General features: G+C 32.5%; 2 protein-coding genes across 2 annotated transcripts; one reads left to right on the top strand and one right to left on the bottom strand.

Annotated features, from left to right (window-relative positions):
- Positions 1-2515: 2515 nt before the first annotated feature.
- LOC116345445 (JNK-interacting protein 1) lies at positions 2516-7150 on the top strand. Its single transcript, XM_031774824.1, has 5 exons — positions 2516-2816; positions 3513-3907; positions 4029-4741; positions 4812-4996; positions 5102-7150. The coding sequence occupies exons 1-5, from the start codon at positions 2734-2736 to the stop codon at positions 5172-5174; spliced, it is 1449 nt and encodes a 482-aa protein (XP_031630684.1). The 5' UTR covers positions 2516-2733; the 3' UTR covers positions 5175-7150.
- A 698-nt stretch (positions 7151-7848) lies between these two features.
- LOC116345444 (tyrosine 3-monooxygenase) lies at positions 7849-20019 on the bottom strand. The gene is made up of 9 exons (XM_031774823.1): positions 19520-20019; positions 16088-16199; positions 15847-15897; positions 15704-15757; positions 15460-15525; positions 13870-14356; positions 13059-13391; positions 10735-10861; positions 7849-8821 (listed from the first exon to the last, which is right to left on the bottom strand). The coding sequence occupies exons 1-9, from the start codon at positions 19586-19588 to the stop codon at positions 8414-8416; spliced, it is 1707 nt and encodes a 568-aa protein (XP_031630683.1). The 5' UTR covers positions 19589-20019; the 3' UTR covers positions 7849-8413.
- Positions 20020-22175: the final 2156 nt, after the last annotated feature.

Here is a 22175-nt window from a genome sequence, read left to right as displayed (position 1 = left end):
CTCTCTCTCTCTCTCTCTCTCTCTCTCTCTCTCTCTCTCTCTCTCTCGATCGATTATTACTGCAAAACAATGCAAACACATTTTATTAATCTTATTTCCTTCTCAACCATTCATCGCCCAGCAACCATTTGATAACCATCTTGCTCTTTCGAACTGCGATCCCTTTTGTTTCACGCAACAGACAATTGGATAATGGACCTGCATAATTTATTTCGCCTTTACATCGCAATATATTAGTTAGACGAGAGAATTAAATTTACTATTTTACATATTCGGAAAAACAATGAATGAAAAACCATCAAAATGAAATTGTTACCGCGTGTAGTGATCCCTTAAATTAGTATTTAAATCTCAATATTTTATTTCTTATCTATTTAATAAAGTATTTAAAAAAGGTTCAGCTTTAACATGTATATTTTGATAAGAAAGTGCATTTGCTACATAGACAAACAAAATTCATTACAAGTTAGTCATCATGAACTTCAAACTTTGATGAGGCTCGTTAATTTTCTCATCAAACTGGTCTAACCATAGTAAAACTTTACGATGAAGACGTCTTTTATGTTGGCAAAAAATGTTTTAGTTTCAATCACATTTTCGTATATATCAAACAAAAACTCATGAATTTTTAAAAATAATTTTAGAGAAACAGGCCTTATAAATGATTAAGAAATAAAGCGCAAAAACAGTCCCAAATTTTTCTTTCAACTCTCATACGAACTTTGACATTTTTTTGGACAACACCATTTTCTTACGTTGACCGTAATATTTAAAACCACATAATCATTTTCTACTATAATTTCTTATAATTTTGTGCGTGTCATGGAAGCGAAGGGCTATGGAATCGAATACAAATGTGTACATTTGTGTATTCTGATCAACAAGAGGAATAGGCATTTGTTTAGACAAAATGCGCCTTGAAGGTCATGACTAAAATGATTTTTTTTCGAATCGGATTGGTTGGTTTGGTGAGTCGGTTACGGTAAATTAATCACGCCATTGTATCTAAACGGAACATGAAAACTGTTTATTCATGTGGCGATATGGAGTGAAGATCGTATTTGCGGTGGATGTCAAATGAATGTTCATTGTTGTTCTGTTGCTTCCAGTGAAAATGAAAATTGACGCAAGTCAAACAAGCAACAGGTTCATTTGTGGATATAGTATGAATTGTCTTTTGACCGCAGGGCTTAATGTGAAATGTTGAATCGTCTATCTATCAGCGAGAAAACAATTAAATCATTTGAAATGCGGTATTTTTTCACATTTTTTACCAAAGGACAAAAGTATAAGCGCTAGTACCGGTCGATCTCGATAAATAAATCGGATTTTCCTGTGAAAATTGGCTCATTGGAAAGTTTTCAATGAAAACTGTGGTAAGTACTTCTCAGAGGATTAATTAGCCAATTGATTAATAGCCGTTGACTTTCTTTATTTGTCTTCAAATTTCCCCCAAAAAGAGTGCTTCACATGGAAAATGACGTGATTCACTTTATAGAAATCAACTTCGTTCCACATCAAGCAAAATTAAGTGAGTCACTGTGAAGCGGATAATCCATTTTTATCTGTCGTAACTATCGTGAACAGTGTTCACTTTAATCGATATTTTATGTATATCTCGGTTGAATGCAACGATAACAAATACAGCACATGCGGTATGTATAATGTACATTGTTCTCATTACGGAATGAATAAAAGCAAGAGAAAATCAGTCTACAAAAGCAAACTGTTAACATTTCGAAGTAAACAAAGTTCTTAGTTCTCGTTTATCTTTCTGTCGATTTCTTTTAACAATGCAAACTGCTTCCCAAGAGAAGTAACCAATCCACACTAATGGAATCTTTAGTTACAAAAGCATCGTTTGCTTTAAAACTTTTATTTTTTTTCTACTTTTTTGTTTGATCATATGCTTTCGATGTGATTTGAATCAATTTGTTTGTAAAATGGAGTAAAATCAGTAGTCTTTTTGCTTTTTACCTTTCGTATCCGATTTCATGCCAACACTGACCATAAATGTATCCAAGGCATTTTGCATACCAATTTTGTTTTTCGACCGTCTCCATCGACGCACTGAGTGCTTGAAAGAAAGCATTTTTAATCAGAAAAGATACCGTTATAGATGACTTTTACACCCTCTGTTGCTTTGCGTGCTAATGATTAAATTGGTTATTGCGCAAACTCTGCATTTTCATGCGGTCCTTCATTTTCAATGAAAATTTGTTAATTCCATGATGTTTTTATCTTGCATTTGTATGTGTGTGCACGACATTTGTTTTTACAATAGTATTTGTTATGTCAAATGTGGGGTTGAAACTGAATTCATAACTATTCGCACTGTTTTCACCCGAAAATCAATACCATATCAAACCGACTGACATTGTTCGGGTGTCTGTGTTTGTGCGTGTCCCATGTGTGTGTAATAGAGTTTTCCATTTGGATACATCCAAGTAGTGGTATTTTTTACTACAAAAAAAAAAACGAAAACAAAATTTTCATCCAATTCATTGTCGACGTCGGATTCGTGTTCGTCATCATCATTTCGCGTTTTCTGCGTACCAACTAGAACGCGAAAAACTTAAATAAACACAATACCAAATATTCAATAGTTTTTTTCTTTCTTTTTGTTCATTTGTTAATTTATGTTGGGCGCAATTTTAGTTTCGTTTTATTTAGGAAAAGTGATTTAGAAAAAATAAAAACGATAATAAATAAAAGATTTAGTGAAATTCAACGATGGCTGACACAGAATTTGAAGAGTTTCGAAAGACATTCGAACGAATACCAAGCGCATCAAAGACAACAGCACCATTTTACTCGTAAGGCATTTTTCGCATTATTATTCTAGTCCGTCCGATTTTATTTGATAATATGTACAAAGTGGTTGAGAGAAGAAAGTGGTGAACAGGAGGCAATGAAGGGAATAAAATTATCCATCATATCTGTTTGTGTAATTTGCAAGGATAAAGGACGACAGGTGATACACAAAGCGATGCAAATAATAAAAAACGGTAGATATGAAATGAGGACAAAATACAAAATAAAAATTAGATTATTAAAATAGTGTGTGAAAGGTGTGATGGGTTTTTATTTTTTCGTTTAAGTAAAACTATAAATATCGAGAAGAAATTATGACAACAAATTGGATTTGCAAAATGATTCTTTCTCACTTAATTCTATCGATGTGCAATTCACTTTTCACTTCTTCTAAAACAATAGGAAATAATCGATAAATGAAACTTTAGAACGGTATGTGCTTTACATAGACACAGTCATTGAAAACAACACGGTTTGTCCGAATTTGCGAGCAATAATCTTTCATCGATTATTTTGAAGCGGAACCCACTACATGCAATGTGATTTTTTTCCCTTTATTCCTCTCCATTTGCTACCGACCCAATAAAATGACACCGTATTGAATGAAAAATTCATAATACTGTGTTTTATGATGGACTTTTGCAATTGGTAGAGGTGTTGCGCTTTTTTTTGATTATTATTTATTTATCTGTTTACAGAATTGTGCCCAGTTTGGAAGACGACGACGAATCACCCACATCAAAGAGTGATGCATCTGATGGAAATGATGAAAATGATTTGAAATCAGTAAATGTAACAATACAATCACCGAAATTCATAAAAAATGCGGGTTGCAATACATTGGGTAGTTTAAAATGCTTGCTTACGAATCCCGAAGAAGACGATGAAATCGGCGACGGCTTACGAACGACGACGACGACGGCCACAACAACCAGCACAACATCACCAGAAACGGCAGCCAGCTCGACAACCGATACAATTGATATGAGTCAAACGAATCTTGGCGATCGAATACATCAGCAACAACCATTTACAACAGGGAAAGTCGAACGACGTCGTCGAAAACTTCCCGAAATTCCCAAGAATAAAAGATGTAAGATATGTTTCAAAACAATTTTATGTACCATCAATAATTTACAATAATTTTTATCGCATGCAAATAATTTAAATATGAATCTCGTCATTTTCTTTTGTCCATCCATTGTGGTGTTTAGCTTCCATATTAGTGAATAGTGGTCAATCATCGTTGGCCGATGAACTGAGCTCAAATGCAATAGGAAATCATCATCAGTCAATCAATAGTGCATTGTGCCAGCGAATGCTAGCACGTAAATGTGGTTATCTACTTGATGAAGATTCAAGTCCCGATTCAGATCGTTTACATAGTTTGGGAGACGTTGATTCCGGAAATTCAACAGCTCATTCACCGGCAGATTTAAAAAGTTTATCACCGCAATTGGCAATGTCGCCAACATCACATTCACCATTTCCACCGCCATTTGGCGGTGTACCGTATAGCCAATTGGAAATGCTCGAAGCAACTCATCGTGGATTACATAAATTTAATCCACGTCATCATGATGAAATCGATATTGAAATCGGTGATCCGATTTATGTGCAAAAAGAAGCGGACGATTTATGGTGTGAAGGTGTCAATTTACGTACAGGCCGACAAGGTATATTCCCATCAGCGTATGCCGTCGATTTGGAATACAATGACTTCGATCCAAATGCACAAAAAGTGAAAAAAGAACGATATCTACTCGGTTATATGGGTTCAGTTGAAACAATGGCACACAAAGGTACCGGAGTCGTTTGTCAAGCTGTACGGAAAATTGTTGGCGAATGCGGCGAATCGCCAAGCATTCAAGTGTGCATTTTAGAAATATCCGATCAAGGCTTACGCATGGTTGAACGAGCATCAACAGTATGTATTTCATTTTTAATGTTTAGAATCGGTTAATTTCTAATCAACGCAAATAATTTCTCGTTTTAAGAACAAGGATAAGAAGAGACCATGCATAGATTACTTTTATTCGCTCAAAAATGTATCGTTTTGTGCATTTCATCCACGAGATCATCGCTACATTGGATTCATCACAAAGCATCCGACAATACAACGTTTTGCGTGCCATGTTTTCAAAGGGCAAGAATCAACACGACCTGTAGCTGAAGCTGTCGGGTAATTTGTTTTTATTTTTATTTTGTTAATCTTTAGTCAACCATTATTTTCAATTTAATATCTAATCCATTTTCTTTGTTGATGTTTCTTGTTGTCATTTTGCAGTCGCGCATTTCAACGTTTCTACCAGAAGTTTATCGAAACGGCTTATCCTATCGAAGATATTTATATTGAGTGAATGGTGTGAATGTTAAAAATACAAAAAGGATGTTAGCTTAACTATATATCATTTTCACTAGTTTCAATTGTTTAATAAACTGGAACGACACAAGTAGCAAAACAAAGCCAAATAAGAAGCAAAAATATCTTACGTCAAAATGTACTTATTTAACTGAACTTAGTGTATCATTTCATTTTATAAAATATTCGATATTTCGCATCGATTAGAGGATGTCAAAATGGTGATGAACGAAAAAATAAAATCATTGGTTCATCCGAACGATCAATAACATATAATATTTTGGTGAACTTCAAATAAGAGAATATATCGAGCTAATTTAAAAAAAAAAATCTCTAGTTATTCATCTTGACTTAACTAAATATACAGCAACATGTTATCACCAATTCTCATCATGTCACTTCTCATGAAATCATCGTATTCTTTTCGCTCAATTCATAGTTATTGTCAACAAATATTTTTCGGTTATTAGTGACTTGACGAACAAACGTCGTTTTCTATCACACTCTTTTTCGGCTGTGGATTTTGCGCGTGAGTAAATTCTATAACTTTTTTTTTGTAAATTGTCTCATGATGAAAGAGCAGCGCAGAGAACATTTTCTTTTATTATTAATTTCGCAAAATTCATGACAGAAAAAAAGTGAACGCTATTTATGAACTTATCGATAGTTGTAACATTCATCAACCATACAATTCAAAGTGGTTGAAAATCAACAAAAAATTTATATCTCAAAATGTGGAATATATTTTTTTATAAGCATATTTTGAATGAATCCACATCATCAACACTAATTTCATTGCATTCAATTTGCAAGAGAGAAACAAATATCTATGAGAGTCCTATTTTTTTGAAGTAATCAAAATTGTTGAGTTGAATTTATTAAGGAGCTAAAATTAATAGTCAATTCAATCGCGTGAAAATGCAAACAAAATTCATGGGAATTTGAAAAAAAAAATGAATCAAAATAAGTGCTATATCGACTCCATTATAATTGGATGCTTTAAAAAAAACCAGTTTACTCTATTGTTCAAATTTTAATATTTAAACTTAAAAAAAATACTCTTCAGACAGTATCGAAATGCATCCGAACTCTTTTTTTACTTTTTGTTTTTACAAACATTAAATAAATTTCAAAATAAACTCCAACAAACTCGAAATAAAGGTGTTATAATTAGACAATTTAATATTTAATTCAATATATTCTGTCTTTCAACTCATCACTTGTTTTGTTCGGTCCATTTCTTTTCCTATATCCACTTGAATTGTGTACATATTCCACTTCAAACAAATTGTAAAACACGTATACAACAAATTAAAAAAAAAAAAAACAATACAAACTAACATATGCATATTAAATACAATAATAACATCTAAATATATACAGTAGCACATCGTGTTGGGTCAACTTGGTTATAATATAGAATTGTTATTTGAAGATGGTATTTAAAAAAACTGATTTTGTACTAAATGCTCTTTAATCTGATTTTCAACGCGAGCTAGCTCCAATTACATAGACAGACAATTGTGCCAGAGTACAAAACAAATAACACGGAAATGGTTAACAGGAAACATCGCAACGAGCGATCAATAACACATTCCACATTTAAAGGATGAGGTTGTTGTTGTTGTTTCATTCATTGGCTAGTTTGCTGTAAAAAAATACAATATTTGGCAACTACCAATAAATGTTACCATTTTGTTTCGTTAGTATCGAAAAAAGGAGAAAAACAAGCAACAGATTGATTAAGATAATTAACTATAAAAGTCAATCATCAAGAAATCTTTATTTAAAACCAATTAGAACCACAAGAAGCAAAAACAAATAATATTCACGTTTAAAGAGCAGAAAAAAATTTATCAAATACGTTTAATCCATTAAGAATATTTACCATTTTATGGTCTCATAAAAAATACATACATTGACACAAACAATGAATTGCAATAAAGAAAAAGATGGCAATCTCACTGAATATAATACATGGATTTTTCAATATATTTTTGGTTATTTTTCAAAGGCTGGCAGAATTCGAGTAGAGAATTAAAGACTTGGGGCGACAATTCAAACACGCTTGAGTTTTTTTTTATTTCACATTTATTTGATTGCTTTATATTGGAGTGAGAGGAAAACATAGAAATACATAATAATGTTTATTAAGTATTATATTATAATATTTATTTCAACAAAATAATGAGATACACTGAAGAACTAACCGATTTTTTTTTAACACATTGATTTTTTTTTTCATTTTCTTCTGTTCCACTTATTTGCGTGGCGAACACATCATTTCAGTTGTTTTAATTTTCAATGCCATTGATTCTCAAATATCAAATGTTTCAATTTTATTTTGTTCATTTTTTTTTTTTTTTCAATTTTCAGAATATTTATTTTTTTCCTTAAATGCTAAAAATACCGACAAAATAATTATTTACAATAAATTAATTAATTAAAAAGGAAAGGTGAAACGCACAGGTAAATAAATTCTAGGTGGACGAAAAAGAAATAATAATAAGTGGCAGTTTCAATTTTGAATGCGTAAAAAAAGTATATAAAAAATAAAATACGAAAAGTATAAATAATAATCCAAATTACTATAAGTGTAAATGAAAAATAAATTATTTTCTTTGTGAGTGTGTATGTTGGGCTTGGCCTTGGCATATGGGCAGTTATTTTGATTTTTGAAACTATTGGACAACAAGGCAAAGGGCGTTTTTATTTTGATTTTTTTTATAGTAACAAAGAAAAAAAAATATCGTGAGAAAAAAAATGTGTGGGTGGGTGTGTGTGTGTGTGGTTTCAAATTAAAAGCGAGTGCTGTGAAATGTAATAAACACAAAACTAACTGATGTCTAAATTCGAACAGTAGATAAAATATCCATATAAATGGAACCACTGGAAAGAGATTATATAGTATACATTTTTTTAACTTACTTTAACTAACATACATCTACATCAAAAAATATATGCCTGTATTATTGTTCAAAGTGTTCAATTTGATTTTCACCTTTTTTTTAATCTGCAAAACTGTGTTTGCATTTTTCGATTTCTCACAACGCTTTTTTCTTCTTTAAATAAAATGGTCTGTTAGTTTATCGGGTGTGCCGATTCTGAAATGGCAATCACTCCGATATATATTGAAAAAGGTGAAAGAAATTGTGAATTTATTTATATATTGTTTGTTTGTTGTTGTTATTTTTTTTTCTTTTTTTCTGTTGCTGGTCGTTCAAGGGAAAGAAACATTTAACAACCTGGATGCTTGAGCTTACCAATGGCATTGGTTAAATGTAACATTTCGGTGTTCAGTTGTGATACAAGTGTTTCGAGTTTGTCAACCGAATCCAAAATTTCGACGCGTTCAGTGTGTGGATTGAAACGAACTTCAAATGGTCGTGACATGGTGGACACCCAACGACGGAATTTCTCTTTGGCATCTTCGAAACTTTCGGCCACATAATAAATTGGTTGATATTCTTGATCTTGATATGGTTGTACAGCTGTGCTGGCCGGTTCAAATGCGCGCAATTCGGGTTTGCCGCTCAATGCATGCAATAGTTCACCGTACGATGACAATAAACCAGCACCATAGGCCTTGACATCTTTGCTGCCAGCTTCTTTGCAGAGACCAAATTCAACAGTGAACCAATAGACCTATATATATTTCAAACGAATGAAAGAAAGATCGCAAAAATGTAATTAGTTAAACATTTTAATTATGATTTGTTCATTTGTGAGTGATCATATTTTGTGAATTGTAACTGGCGATAATAAGCGATAAAACCGTTTATTTTAATATTTGTTGGATATGCAACTTTGATTTTCGATATGAATGCGACACGCTCTATTGATTTCATTCACCTTCAGTGCGATTGTGTCGATACGCTACTATATTTTTATGACCGTACGGATTCATGAAACTATATCGATCGATCGATATCAATTTGCCTCATCAATATCTTGCCCACTGTACAGAAAACACATTCAAATAAAATTTCAAGCAATTAAAACTAATTACAATTGAATATTATTTAGAAGTCGACGAATAAATCAAGAATTTCTGGTACGAAGCAAATTAATCGGTAGAGTAGTTCCGTTTCACTTTTATACGCTTTGGAAAACATTTGACCATTTTTATCATTCAAAGTTTTATTCTCTCACCGTGACATATTCTACACTGTGTATTATCGGTTTCCAATATCATTGTGAATGGTTCATTTGTTCGTTTTCAATTTCAAATTATTCGGTTTCAAAGTGCAAATTAGTTAAATATCAATTTGTGTTTTTGGCATTTATTTGAATGATTATAGGTCCGTAAGTAATCGTAACAAGTAGGGTATTCACATTTTAGCTCTGTATTGCACTAAAATAACTACATAAAAAAAAATACTTTCAAACGATAAATAAAAAACGATGAAGAAGTAGAGGAGAGGCAATGTTTCCAATGGCATGCATGGCACATAAATCAATAACTCAATCACCGCTACCTCATACGCATGGTGCCTTCAAGTTATGCAGAAGTGGCTTTTCATTCGTCTCATTTGCCGCTTGTTTCATTATGTATATGTGATGTAGTATTCTTGACATTCACCGTTTACCTTGGTGTAAACGATCAAGCGGCCATAAAAAGCAATTTCATACGCAAAATGCACACATAACATTTAGAACATGAACGATTGTCATTGATTTTTGTTAGATCAATTTTCACCGTGGAATGCATAACCATTCAATGTTGCTATTTCTCTTTGTTTTCTTAATGTTTCTTTTTTCGGTAACTAATTTAATCACTTTTTGAAAAACAAAAGTTATAATACATTGAAGAAAATGGGGGAACTCTCGAAAGTTGAAGAAATGATAAATGTCTTGTTCCACTGTCGCATGTGTGAAGCGCAATCACGACAACAGTTATACACAAAGAAAGAGAATGACTTCCATATTTTTGGATTTCGTTTCAACATTTTCGTTCATAATGAATGATGAAAACAAGTTATTTAACGCTCTCCGGTGTCGAATGTTGCGCTGCCAAATACAATTAATTTATTACATATCTGTATTAATGAATAAATCTACGTTTCTTTCACGTTTTTAAATTGAAAGAAAAAAAAACCAATAAGGCTCACTACTTCTCACATATAGTACATTGTGTGTGTGTGTGTGTTTGTCACATGTTTTCTGGATTCCTTTTTCTCTCTCTTTCCTTCTTTTATTTTCCTTTTTTGTATGTGCTAATCTCACTTTGAACTTGCCGTTCACCAATTTCACTTTTCGTAGATTACATTCGAATCAATCACAAAAATAAAATGAATTCCAATGCAATTGGGTCAAGTTGGCTTTGTCATTATAATGAATATTCGGTTATTGCCACCATGAATGATAAAAAAACGTCATCAAAAATTCCAATACGATAAACATGTATTTATACTGTTTTTTTTTATCAGAAATTCTATTGTTGTTAAAATTTACTATTATATATATATCGCTCGGAAATGTTCATACATTTACTAAGTCACATATAGGCATAAATGTATTCTTTATGTATGTAATTTCACAAACAAAAATGTACTTACCGTTGACAATTTTTCGATTTCTTCATCGGATGCGCCGAGCGATGCCAATCCAATTTCTTGGGAGAATTGTGCGAAATTTGTATCAGCCAATAATGGCATGTGTCCCAAAAGTTCATGAATGCAATCACTGTGTAAATGAAGAAAAAAAAATGAAACCATAAATACGTTTTTGTAAATGCCTCAAATCAATTGAAATTTCATTTTAAAAGTTGCATTGTGCTTTTAATCATATTTCATACTCTGCGATGGTGCCACTTGTCGAATGAATTTGCTTAAAAATGAAGTACCTCATATATAATTTCAAGATCGTGGCAACTCAAACAATTCATAAAATCATGAACTTGAATGTTTTATAGTTTAGCGGTTAAAATGGTCAAAAACAAACCATTAAGTCACCATGAAACGAATTCTACCATAAAATCGGTACAATCGGTTCATTCAACTCTTAGTAGATATATAGGTAGTAAATTGGCTTCTGATTTCAAAGAGACAATCCGTCAAATTAATTTTTTGAATTTGGCAAGCACTTGAAAATGGCTCGTGGGGATCAGATTTATATGGATAAAGAATGTAATTGAATAAAAAGGGGAGCGAATAAAATATCTCAACAAAATCCGATTATAACATAAATTACACCGATAAAGATGGCATTGCTATAACAAATTCCCATCTAAGAGAATATTAACCGACTTAAGTGAATTATAATTGTTGCATTTTTTCCTATTCCATGTCAATTCTTGTTTTCGGGTAAAAAAATGGAGCATCATCATGGAGTATGGAGCATCATCAGTTGGTTGACGGTGCCATTAGATAGAAAGAACGTTGTACATCACAGTAGATACATGAAGTTGACATCTACTTTGGTTCTATTTTTTTGTGTTGGTTTGCATCACTTCTATTTAGTCTGTTTCGTCTTTCGATATGGGATAATTGAATTATATAGATGATGATGTAAACGAATATCGATTTTCAGTATAATTTCCCTTTTACAAGTCATTTTGCATCGAATATTGGACAATGCAAAGTATGTAGTTTAAGAAAATTACATTAGAAATTAAATTGAGTTATAAATATGAATTCGTTTAGTTGTTCTATCCATATCGATGTCAAACCGTGCTTCAACTATCGCAACCGTGTACGCAACAAGCACCTATTCGAACTAGTTTTGTGACATAAAATATCAGATATTTGACAAATTCCAATATTATCTTCTCTGAACAATGTTTGTTTTGTTTTTTGTTATGAATATGGCCAAAAAAAAAATGTTTTTGATTAAATTGTATTTTGAATTGACTGTGCTTTAAAAAGTATAAATAGTGCAAGTGAAGTAAGTAAATTTTCTGTGTATCGAAAGTGCTCAGCAGCTCAATGAATAAAATATTTGCGACACTTTGAATGGTTTCTGTATGTTTCAGAGTCTCAATGTGCAATATTTCTGCGTATAATATTCAACTTGTTGCTCTTTGTCTTCGTTCGATGTGAACATCAAAGCGTTTCCGTTTTTCTCCGGTTCAGTTCGACAAGTGTGAAAATGGGCAATTCAAAAATTGTCTGTGCTCTTTTGTGTGTAGCATATGAATGCCGTTCGGAAATAAGACATTTATATCTAGCAACGTATAGAGAAATCACGCGTAACATCGTCAATTGAATCAAATGCTTCGCACACAAAACGAAAACAAAGTAGAAAAGCGAGAGAGTATGGTGAGTGATGTCAAAAAAAGAACAACGGGAAAATATTAAGTGAGTGCAAAAGAGCTTTAATACCGTTTCCGACCAATTTCCCACTTCCATTGCCATCAAATAGAAGCAGTGATCCGAACATGACCGTTTCCAACAGTTGATATAATTCTCTTTATTTTTCGGTCCCCTTCGCTATGATTCTAGCTATGGTTGGTATCAACGCAAGTCGTTGCATTTGTCTTCAATATAATTCTATTGTCGGTTGTATTGTCGCACATCACATTCCATTCGCCATTTTCAATCATATTTAAATTCACCACCGCGAAACGAAGAATTGCGATAAAATATCACTTCTTTTTTTGCCTCTACTCAAAGTGCAAATTAAATGATATTTTACTCAATGTTTTATTCACTTCATATTGTTAATGGTAGCACAATAAAAAAGGGTCTCCATATTTCTTTGTCTAAAATTGAATTTTCTACACAGTTGTGAAGAAATATAAGTTTGGGCATTGCATATTCATTTAAAATTATGCACATTTATGCCTCGAAACAATCGGAATGATTGAATGAACGATAACTATTTTCGTAACAATTGACACTGTGTAATTTGATAAGAATTTCAATTCCAAAATTGTACTTACGGTTCGGGTGTATGGTATGGTGAGTTTACATGACGAACGTATTGTGTGCTTTGGAAAATACGGAATGCCAACGATGCCAAAAAGTCACGTGCTGTTAAGAGACCAGCTGCTGGACGTAATGTAAATCCGGTACTTTTTCGCAAGAAATTGCTCATTTCCTCCAATTGTGGAATGTGATCCTCAACAAAAATGTTTTCAGCTTGAAGTTTTGCGAATACAGCACGGTACTCGGCACATGCATGCTTTGGCATTAATTCCAATACGGTACGGAATACAGCGCGCCAAGTTTGATTTTCGATTTCGGTGTAATCGATGTGAGGAATTGCATCACCACTATAAAATTCCATAACAAACACACATTTGAATTAAATAAAGCGATAAAAACAACGAAAAAAAATGAAGGAAAGGTATGATATCCAATGGAAATATTTTGAGCAGCTAACCATAATCATAACGAACATCAATGAAGTTTGACGTTTTTTTTTTTGTTGGGTTCATACGAGCAAATCACATTCGAACGCACACATAACAGACATAAGGGAATAAGCATTTGCTTGTAAAAGACAGATTGTCTTCATTTCCATTGAGTCTCTCACATTGTGGCTAGAAGTTGTGTACGTGCTCAAAATGTATACCCCACTCAGATATTATGACATCAAAAACAAAAAAGAAAACCGCAAAACTCCTCAATTTAATTTATCATCAGTATAATTTTAATCGGCTTACTTCATCTTTCTTTCTATCTATCCATAATCGCACACGCACATATATGTATGAAGGATATAGAGAAAAAAAAACTCAGTTGACTTACTATTTGTAGGCGAATGCAATTTCAGCAATTTCTTTGCGTCGCTGACGATAGACCTTGTCAGCAAAACCTGGATGGCTCATATCTAATTCGGGTTCGTATTTGGTCATCAAATGGTTGCAATTGTCCAATTCGGATGCGTGTTTTGGGAACCATGGTGCTTTAACATTTATCGAATTTTCAGCGACTAAATTAACGCCACCGAATGAATTGGTTTGACGCAATGAACGAATCAATTGCAATAGATTTGTTCGTGACACATCTACTTTGACAAGCACATCATATTGAACACCATCTTCGTGTGATGGTCGTGATTCCAAATGAATAATGGTTCCATGGAATGTTTCAATGGCTTTCAAAATGCGTCCCAATGAGCTCATTCCATCGCGAAGACGAACCACAATTGCAGCACGTTGTACGGCCCTTTCAGCCTCTGGTGATTCTGAGGCCGCATTTGCAATTACAACTTCTTCTTCGGTGAGTCCGGCATCTAAATGGATTTACCAAAAAAAAAATACATTACAAAATATTGAGCAAAACTGGAATCATAAGTTTCGCGACACACGCAAAAAAAAAATGGAAAATATAATCCGTCTAAATCTATTGCTTTTCATGTGTGGGTTCAACTTATTGTTGCTTCATTGTCCAACTTCAACTGAATTTATGTGACTATGCCGAATTGGCTGATGAAGACGACTGATGACTTTTTTCTCTCTTCATCAAATACTCTCCATTTACTTGGTGCTGAATGCTCACTATTCTCAAGCTATTTCTAAAAATAGCAAGACAACACTGTCGCATGCGAATCAACGCGTATAAAAAATTATGCTTTTGCTTTAATGTGAAATCATCATAAAAATTACATGTAATATTCCGTTGGCAAGGAAGAATGGCATTGAAGTAAAGTGGTTCAACTGTTGCTTGTGTCGTTTTGACGATTATGGAAAGTATTAAATTTTAATGTATGTGCAGAGAGAGAGAGAAGAGAGCATCCACTTTTATTGAATCCAACATACTATGAACTGGGAGCATTTTGACGCGTGGGCATCGAATGCATTAACCCATTTCGCAAATCCTTCATTTTCGCAAAGAAATCCATATATACCGAAAGAAGTAGCAAAAGTATGGTGAGTAAATCATTTCATATGAGCAACAATAAGGGAGAACAAAGAGGTGCCTCTTACACTAGATGCTGAGACGAATCACGTACAATCACATTGGCCGGTAGCTTTCGCAGTCGAGCGTATAAAATGGAATGGTTGTTGTTTTTTTTTGTTGCTATATTTCTTTGCTGCTTTTCAAATACATGCCACAAATACGAATGTGTAAAGTGTTTCAATACCATTTGGTAGAAGGTTTTCGCATCTTTTATTGTTTCCATTTCAAATGATGAATTATTGTATATTATTAGAACTTTTTGACGTGTAAATAAGTGTGTTGATAATGACAGAGATCACACCAAATCATGATTCATTCATAAATTTTCTTTGGATCGTTTTATTTGTGTTCGCATCCAAACTGGGTTTCTATTTCGATCCAATATAGCATTCAATTTGATTCGATAAATTAATTTGTTATCCCTATATGACTTACCATTTGGACCATCCACCTCATCGACATCGCTAAAGTAAGTTTCACTATTATTCAATGGATTATCGGCTATATATTTCCGATTGAAGCGCCAAATAAAAACATTAGAAAAACATAAAAAAAAAACAAATTAAGAAAGAAAAATGAAATGAAAAGTCAATGAAGAAAAAAATACGAAAAAGAAATGAAAATAAATCATAAAATTAAAAAACAAAACAAAATCATAAGTTAAAATCAAAATAAATACCATTTTCTACAGTTTCATCATTGAACACATCAGGTATTTTATTCTGAGCATCATCTGTACAAAAATGCATTAAAATAACATTGGTTTGTTAATAAAGTGAAAATGTTTGTCGCAAGCAAAAAGACCGATGAAATGATAGTTACCATATTTTTGCTCTTGAGTATTGGCTTGAGTGACACTGCTTGTGTTCAAGTCTGAATCGGAATAAAATTAAAACGAAAAATTCAAAAATAACTCAACAAAAAAAAGTTCAAACAAACAAAAAATCGCAAATCAAAAAAAAACTTTTGGGCGCATCTTTATTTTGAGCGACTTTGTTTTTTTCGAAGATAAAAAAAATCATCGCAATGATTTCTATGAATTTATCAACGTAATTTTACTCACCATTAGCCTTTTCGCGAGCCTCTTCAAGCACAGATTCTTTGGTTTGCTTGACCACAATTGTTTCAAAACGAGCATCATCGACAAGTGAACGGCGTCTTGATGGATATCCATTCTGTTAAATAAACGAATATAAAATAAAACATTGTTAAACAAATCTGAATTGAAATTATAGAATTTGCGTACAAATATAACGATAACTATGGCATCGGTATTGAATTCGAATAACATATTTTTTACGATGAATGAGATCTAGATCAATAGGATTTAGTAGGGAGTTTGAAGAACACCAAATGTCATTCACATCCACTTCAGTTTTTCATTTATTTTATTCAAATGTGGTGTACACATCATCACCATTTTTTCAATAATAAAACACATGATAAATTTACTTTTTTTAAGCTCATTGTAAACATTTTGAACGAATGTCGCCGACATTATAATCATATGATTGCCATAATTTTATTGAAATTTTATGCAAATATTGGAATAGCAAATCGACATGCTATGATAAATGTGTATGCAATACTATGAATGCCTCATTTGATAATGTCATGTGAAATTTAGAATTATGCCGCTCATTTTTTTGGTTCTTTTTTTCTTTGCTCATGAAATGAAACATATTTGATTTGGCAATTTAAAAAATGATCTCGATGTTCATTCGGGATCAATTGTTGTTGCTATTATGGCAAGTCGGTGTTTATTTTACTTGTAAATCAAGATGTATTTTATACGTGTTTTGATGTTATAGATATCACTTCAAAAATGTGCTCCCATCGATTGAGCATTGCTGACGACAGGTGAACAAAGTATATTTAAAGAAAAAAAAAATCTATATGAAAACAAAGCAACGGCGCCACTCGAATGCTATGCCGAACAATCGGAGTAGATATTTTAAATCAATTATGAATCTATACAAATGTTTGTTATACTCAAACGGAATAATGCGTAAAATGTCACTATTTACTTGAACAGTTTCTTCAAAACTGGATTCGTAATTATTTTGAAAATGAAATCAACACGTAAATGTGTTGATATCCAAATTAGTTGAAACATAAATGGTAAGCAATATTTTTCGAATATTGTACGAACATGCATTATCGCTTATAATCTTATCAATATCGGTGAATTTTGCGATGTAAAACGTCAAAATAAGACCAATTCGTGAATACGTAAATTCCCCTAGCTCATTTGTGTTTATTGGAAAATGGTGCTTCACACACACACACACACACACACACACACCTCGTACCTTCGTCAAGAAGCAAACAAAATGAGAGACAGATAGAGACGAAAAAAGAATCTAGTATGGGAAATGTTTGGCAATTGTGTACCTGATGTTGTCGCTATCAATCAGGTCAATGGGCAATTAAATCCATTGTGCATAAGTACTTAAGTAGTTCACAGTAGCATATACAGCACACATGTTGCGGACACATTAGTCAGACTCTGGCTAACGCATTCATAGACACATGGTCTCTGTATTTTCAATTGCTGTCTCATTCTTTATATACATCGCTCTTTGTCACATCATTTTAAAATTGAAAATTTTAACAACAAAAAATTAAAAAAAAAACTGACGACTGGCCTTTGAATGTAATTTGTTTTTTAATATTGGTCATATATGCGGAATTGCCACCTGGAAACACTGAATTATTGTTCAAACTGAACAAAGAACGCAAGTGTGGAAGCGCCATCACCACCATCATCATCAGTATCAATTGACATGGACAAAAGAGTCAGCTATTTCATGTCATCGGAAATGAGAGTTTGACAAATGATTTTTTCTTTTGTTTTAAAATCAATCGATACCAGTATGCAAATTGAATATTCTTTGGGTGGTTGATGATTATGTTTAAACAAAAATCCGAAGTTAATTTACTGAAATCTAAAAAGCGGCACATTTGTATGAAAACAACCATTAGCCAATGGACATGTAAGCCGCCAAATGACTACGTGACCAACTTGAATACAATTTTTTCCGTCTTCTCTCAGTTGTTCATATTTTTCGGGGTATTGAACAAAAACTCATTTTTTTATAATCAATTAGTAATCCATTACTGTCAAAATCAATATATTGCTTAATTCAAATAGCTGGTTTTTCAACCAAATGGTTGTACTGCATTCCATCATATCACACATGTGCTAATGTGTCGATTTGAAATGAATAAAAAAGAAGAAGGTAACAGATAAGAGAAAAACACAACAGAAAATAAAACAAAAAGACCTCCGACATCTCTTTAACATGATGAAAACCAAACTCAAATTATAATCACTCGGCATGTATATTGGCGTGCGCGTACACAAACACTGCACGATTTTGGTTTCACTCTTTTAGATGAGCAAATATATGCTTAGGTTGACCAAGAGTCATATTGGAACAGAAAGTGCATGAAAAACTTTTCAACTTTTAATCACTATTTTTTTACGTCCATTGATCACGCGAAACTTGACAACAACCAGAAGTTTTTTTCTTCTTGTTTAATTTCTTCATTCAAAAATACACGACGATTCATTTGTGTAGCACAACGATCGTATTATGACCAACGGCAACGCCGATTGATATGGCGAGAGTGCCATACCGTATGACAAACGAAAATGAGGTAAACATGGTGAAATTTTTTTTTGGTCAAGAAAGATTTTATTTTCATCATTTCTTTTCGTTACGTATTGACGGCGATGATATCGGTACGATACATCTGTCTGCGTATAAACGTGTATATATATTAATATTGATTAAATTTTTGGACTACTCATGAATGCTGCATCACAGAAGCTCTCACAGCATCATCTTTTTTTTAATAGTATGAAACGCAGATATCAATAAAATACATTTCAATCGGAATATGTATTATATAATTTTTGTAAAAAAAAGCGTGAATGCGCGAATTATAAATATTGATGTGATTTCCGTTACGTTGAAATAACAAACGTCAAATGTTTTACAATTAAAATCATCTTTCTTCATCAAATGAAGAACAAATAATAAAACGGTGTTTTGTTGATGTTTCGTTGCTTCTTATTTTAAGCATCAGCTGCAAACAAAATCTGTTCATTCTGATTGTTTACATTGAATTTAAGAAAAAAAAATGTTTAGGAGAGAGTGATCATTCTTTTTTATCGTGTGTATCATTTGAAGGCGATAATTATAATTCGACATTATAGAATATTATAGAATGATGCTTTGATTCAAATTTCATTTTTAAATAAAGAATCCTTAACTTATTTGAAAAAATAATAACAATAAAATTAATTCAAAAAATTAAGAACGAGTATCGTTTGAACATTTTGAGTTAGAACTTTTTTCTTCGGTAACATTGTTGAAAATGAAAAAGAAAATCTAGGTGTATATAATCTATTCTTAAGATTGCTTTTTGTTTTGTGATTTTACAATTAGATAGAATTTGCACAATAAACTGAATTCGTTCTACATACCTCAATGCTGTATGATTTTTTGATAGCGAACATTTCGCGGTTTTTCTGAGCTGCTGCAACGGCCATCATTTTGTTTATTTTTCTTTTGTTTATCGAAGATTCAAATAAAAAATCACTTGATTATATTCACTTAATCACTGCGTTGATGCTCTCGCGTTAAATTCAATTGTCGCGATAAAAAAAATATATATATATAATAATTTGTGTCTAAAAATGCTCTGGATCACTAACTCGTTTTCAAAAATTAAAATTCGAAAATCACTTTGATTGAAATTTTGTCTCTTCTTTTTTTACTCTTTGCCAATTTTTATTACAACAAATTCGTTTTACTTTTTTTAAAAACAGAAAAAATAAAAACTTCTTTTTTTAGTTATGTGCGTATCTTGTTATGCAAACGAACAAAAAAGGAACTTTTTTCTTGGGTCGTTTATCTTTTCTGTTTTTCTTTTTCGAAAAAATTTCTTTTTCTTTATAATGTTTATGTTGCGAGTGCAAGCAAACCAATGCAAGATCGTTTCATTTGCAATCAGTTTAAATACAAAATAGCGCTCACATGTCTCTCGAAATAGCGCAGCATAGAGGTTGAAACTTCTCCACAATCGTACACATAGACACGCACCATGTGTGTATATGTGCGCGCCTGTTTTGTGTTTACATTTGCCTTTGAATTGTGTATAAACTAAGCTCTTCTCTCGAACTGTGCACGCAGTGAAAACATAGCTGCTTTGATTCAGTTATATGCCCCCTTCCTTGGACAGTTTATTTTTGTGTATGTTGAACGTAAACAATTGTTGTTGTTGCCACTACTACAACAACTTCTACGCAACGATGTGAGGCGACATACGTCAAAAAAACTCAATCAAAGCACCATACAATAATAAGATTGAACCTGTGAACGTAAACGGGATAGAAGATGTTTGGAGTGCAACAAGAATAGTGGAATTTTTGAATGTGCGTGCCAAACTGGCCAGTCAGAACCACCCAAAACAAGTGAAACTTTATTTCCAGTAGAAGCATCTGGCCCTTCAACTACAACAACACTATTGGCACATGTTATCGTTAGAATGAGCTCGAAAATTAAAAGAATAATTTGATTTGTTGTTGTTGTTGTTGTTTCTATTTCAAATCGATATGCTCGATAGAGTAAACTAGATGTAATTAGCATTGTGCTTTATCTATTTGAGTCTCGTTTTTTTTTGAATATTTTCTCGTTCATACATTGTTTATCTTTCATCCAATAATGGTATTGCCGATAAAAGAAATCAAGAGTGGTTGTTTTTGTCTTGGTCATATTTCAGCGTATCATTCTGCCGCATATGTCGTTCTTTCTCACATTTTGTTTGTATTAGTTTCGTTGTTTTTTTTCCTCTTTGCTTTTCTATGTGTTTATTTTGCATTCGATACTATCGGTCACCGCACCGTACGTTTTGCTGTATTGCCTTTAAAATTTGATCAAGCGGCTAACGATCTATCGTCTGAAGAGGTATGATGTCACGCGTGCGTCATAAAATTTACGTTTGGATTTTTTGCCATTTGAGTAAATCGATCGAAACAAAAAGTACCCAATGTATTTAAGTATTTCATTGGAATCGATTGTGCGCAGTGTACGGTGACCGAACAACATTGATGCCGCTGACGATACCGCTACCGTCTGCTTTGCGTTTTTTTCCCATTGTAAATCTTTGTTCATCACTCACGTTCATCAAGCACGCATCTTTGTTATGATGCTCGCTTTGGCACCTTTTTTTCTCCTCTGCTTACGATTGACCGTATAATTTCATCAATGGATTTGTGGTTAATTTATGAATATATCAAATCACCAAATTGAACGGAAATTTACGCCCATGTTATTTTGATTTGAATAAAAAAATAATGGCTCTGTTTAGATTCCCGGAAAAGGTTTGGGGTTTTTTTTTAAGTTTTCCCATTTACATAAATCGCTAAAACATACGTTGTTGTTTTTTCATGCACCTTAATTGATTTTTTGGTGATCGATATAGAAAATGAATACGTATACTTTTGATCTCTTCTAAATAAGAGTGACTTCTTCATTTCTGTATACTTTCTTTGGAATTTTGAAGGGTGAAAAATGACAGATTTTGTGAGGAATATTTCATACATTCAAAATTCAAACGGTTGTATTTTTGAAACTCATGAATATTTTTTGATGAAACTTAACTGGTTGAGTTTCCATTGATAGAACAATAAGTGTACAAAAGTTAAAGAGTATCAAAGAGTAGCTATTTCCAGAATATATTAAATATTTCCTCAAAAAATTGTCGATTTGTATGAAATTATATGAAAGATATTTGCTTGGAATCAAAAGTATTTGCTTGGTTCTGACGGCACTGTATATAAAATACAATCATATTCAATCGATTACACCAATTCAAAAATGATAAAATCTTTTCATAAAATCTCTCAGATATTATATGGATATCTTCGATTTGTGTGATATTTTCCGTAAAAGTCAAACGACTTTATTTTTTTAAAAAATGCTGTTATAATTGCTCCAATTATTATCAACTTTGTGGTTTTTCTACTTCGATTTATTTGAGTCATTGCTTCTTTCCCGTTTACGTCAGAAAACTTTCTGACCTGAGAACATCACTTGTTCTGGTAGTACTGGTATTCACCAAAAAACTCGTTTTTTTTA

Source organism: Contarinia nasturtii, unplaced genomic scaffold (genome assembly GCF_009176525.2).
Source record: "Contarinia nasturtii isolate CC-2019 unplaced genomic scaffold, AAFC_CNas_1.1 Cnas_scaffold_1240, whole genome shotgun sequence".
NCBI lineage: Eukaryota > Metazoa > Arthropoda > Insecta > Diptera > Cecidomyiidae > Contarinia > Contarinia nasturtii.
The sequence above is the reverse complement of the archived record's forward strand: the minus strand, read 5'-3'. Positions and strand labels throughout refer to the sequence as shown.

Excerpts from the sequence above, each read along its gene's own strand:
- LOC116345444 (XM_031774823.1), bottom strand. The coding sequence starts at position 19,588 with ATGATGGCCGTTGCAGCAGCTCAGAAAAACCGCGAAATGTTCGCTATC. Across the intron at positions 15,758-15,846 it reads TACTCAAGAGCAAAAATATG|ATGATGCTCAGAATAAAATA; the intron begins GTAACTATCATT and ends ATTTTTGTACAG. Across the intron at positions 13,392-13,869 it reads ATTGCATTCGCCTACAAATA|TGGTGATGCAATTCCTCACA; the intron begins GTAAGTCAACTG and ends GGAATTTTATAG.
- LOC116345445 (XM_031774824.1), top strand. The coding sequence starts at position 2,734 with ATGGCTGACACAGAATTTGAAGAGTTTCGAAAGACATTCGAACGAATA. Across the intron at positions 3,908-4,028 it reads AATTCCCAAGAATAAAAGAT|CTTCCATATTAGTGAATAGT; the intron begins GTAAGATATGTT and ends TGTGGTGTTTAG. Across the intron at positions 4,997-5,101 it reads CCTGTAGCTGAAGCTGTCGG|TCGCGCATTTCAACGTTTCT; the intron begins GTAATTTGTTTT and ends GTCATTTTGCAG.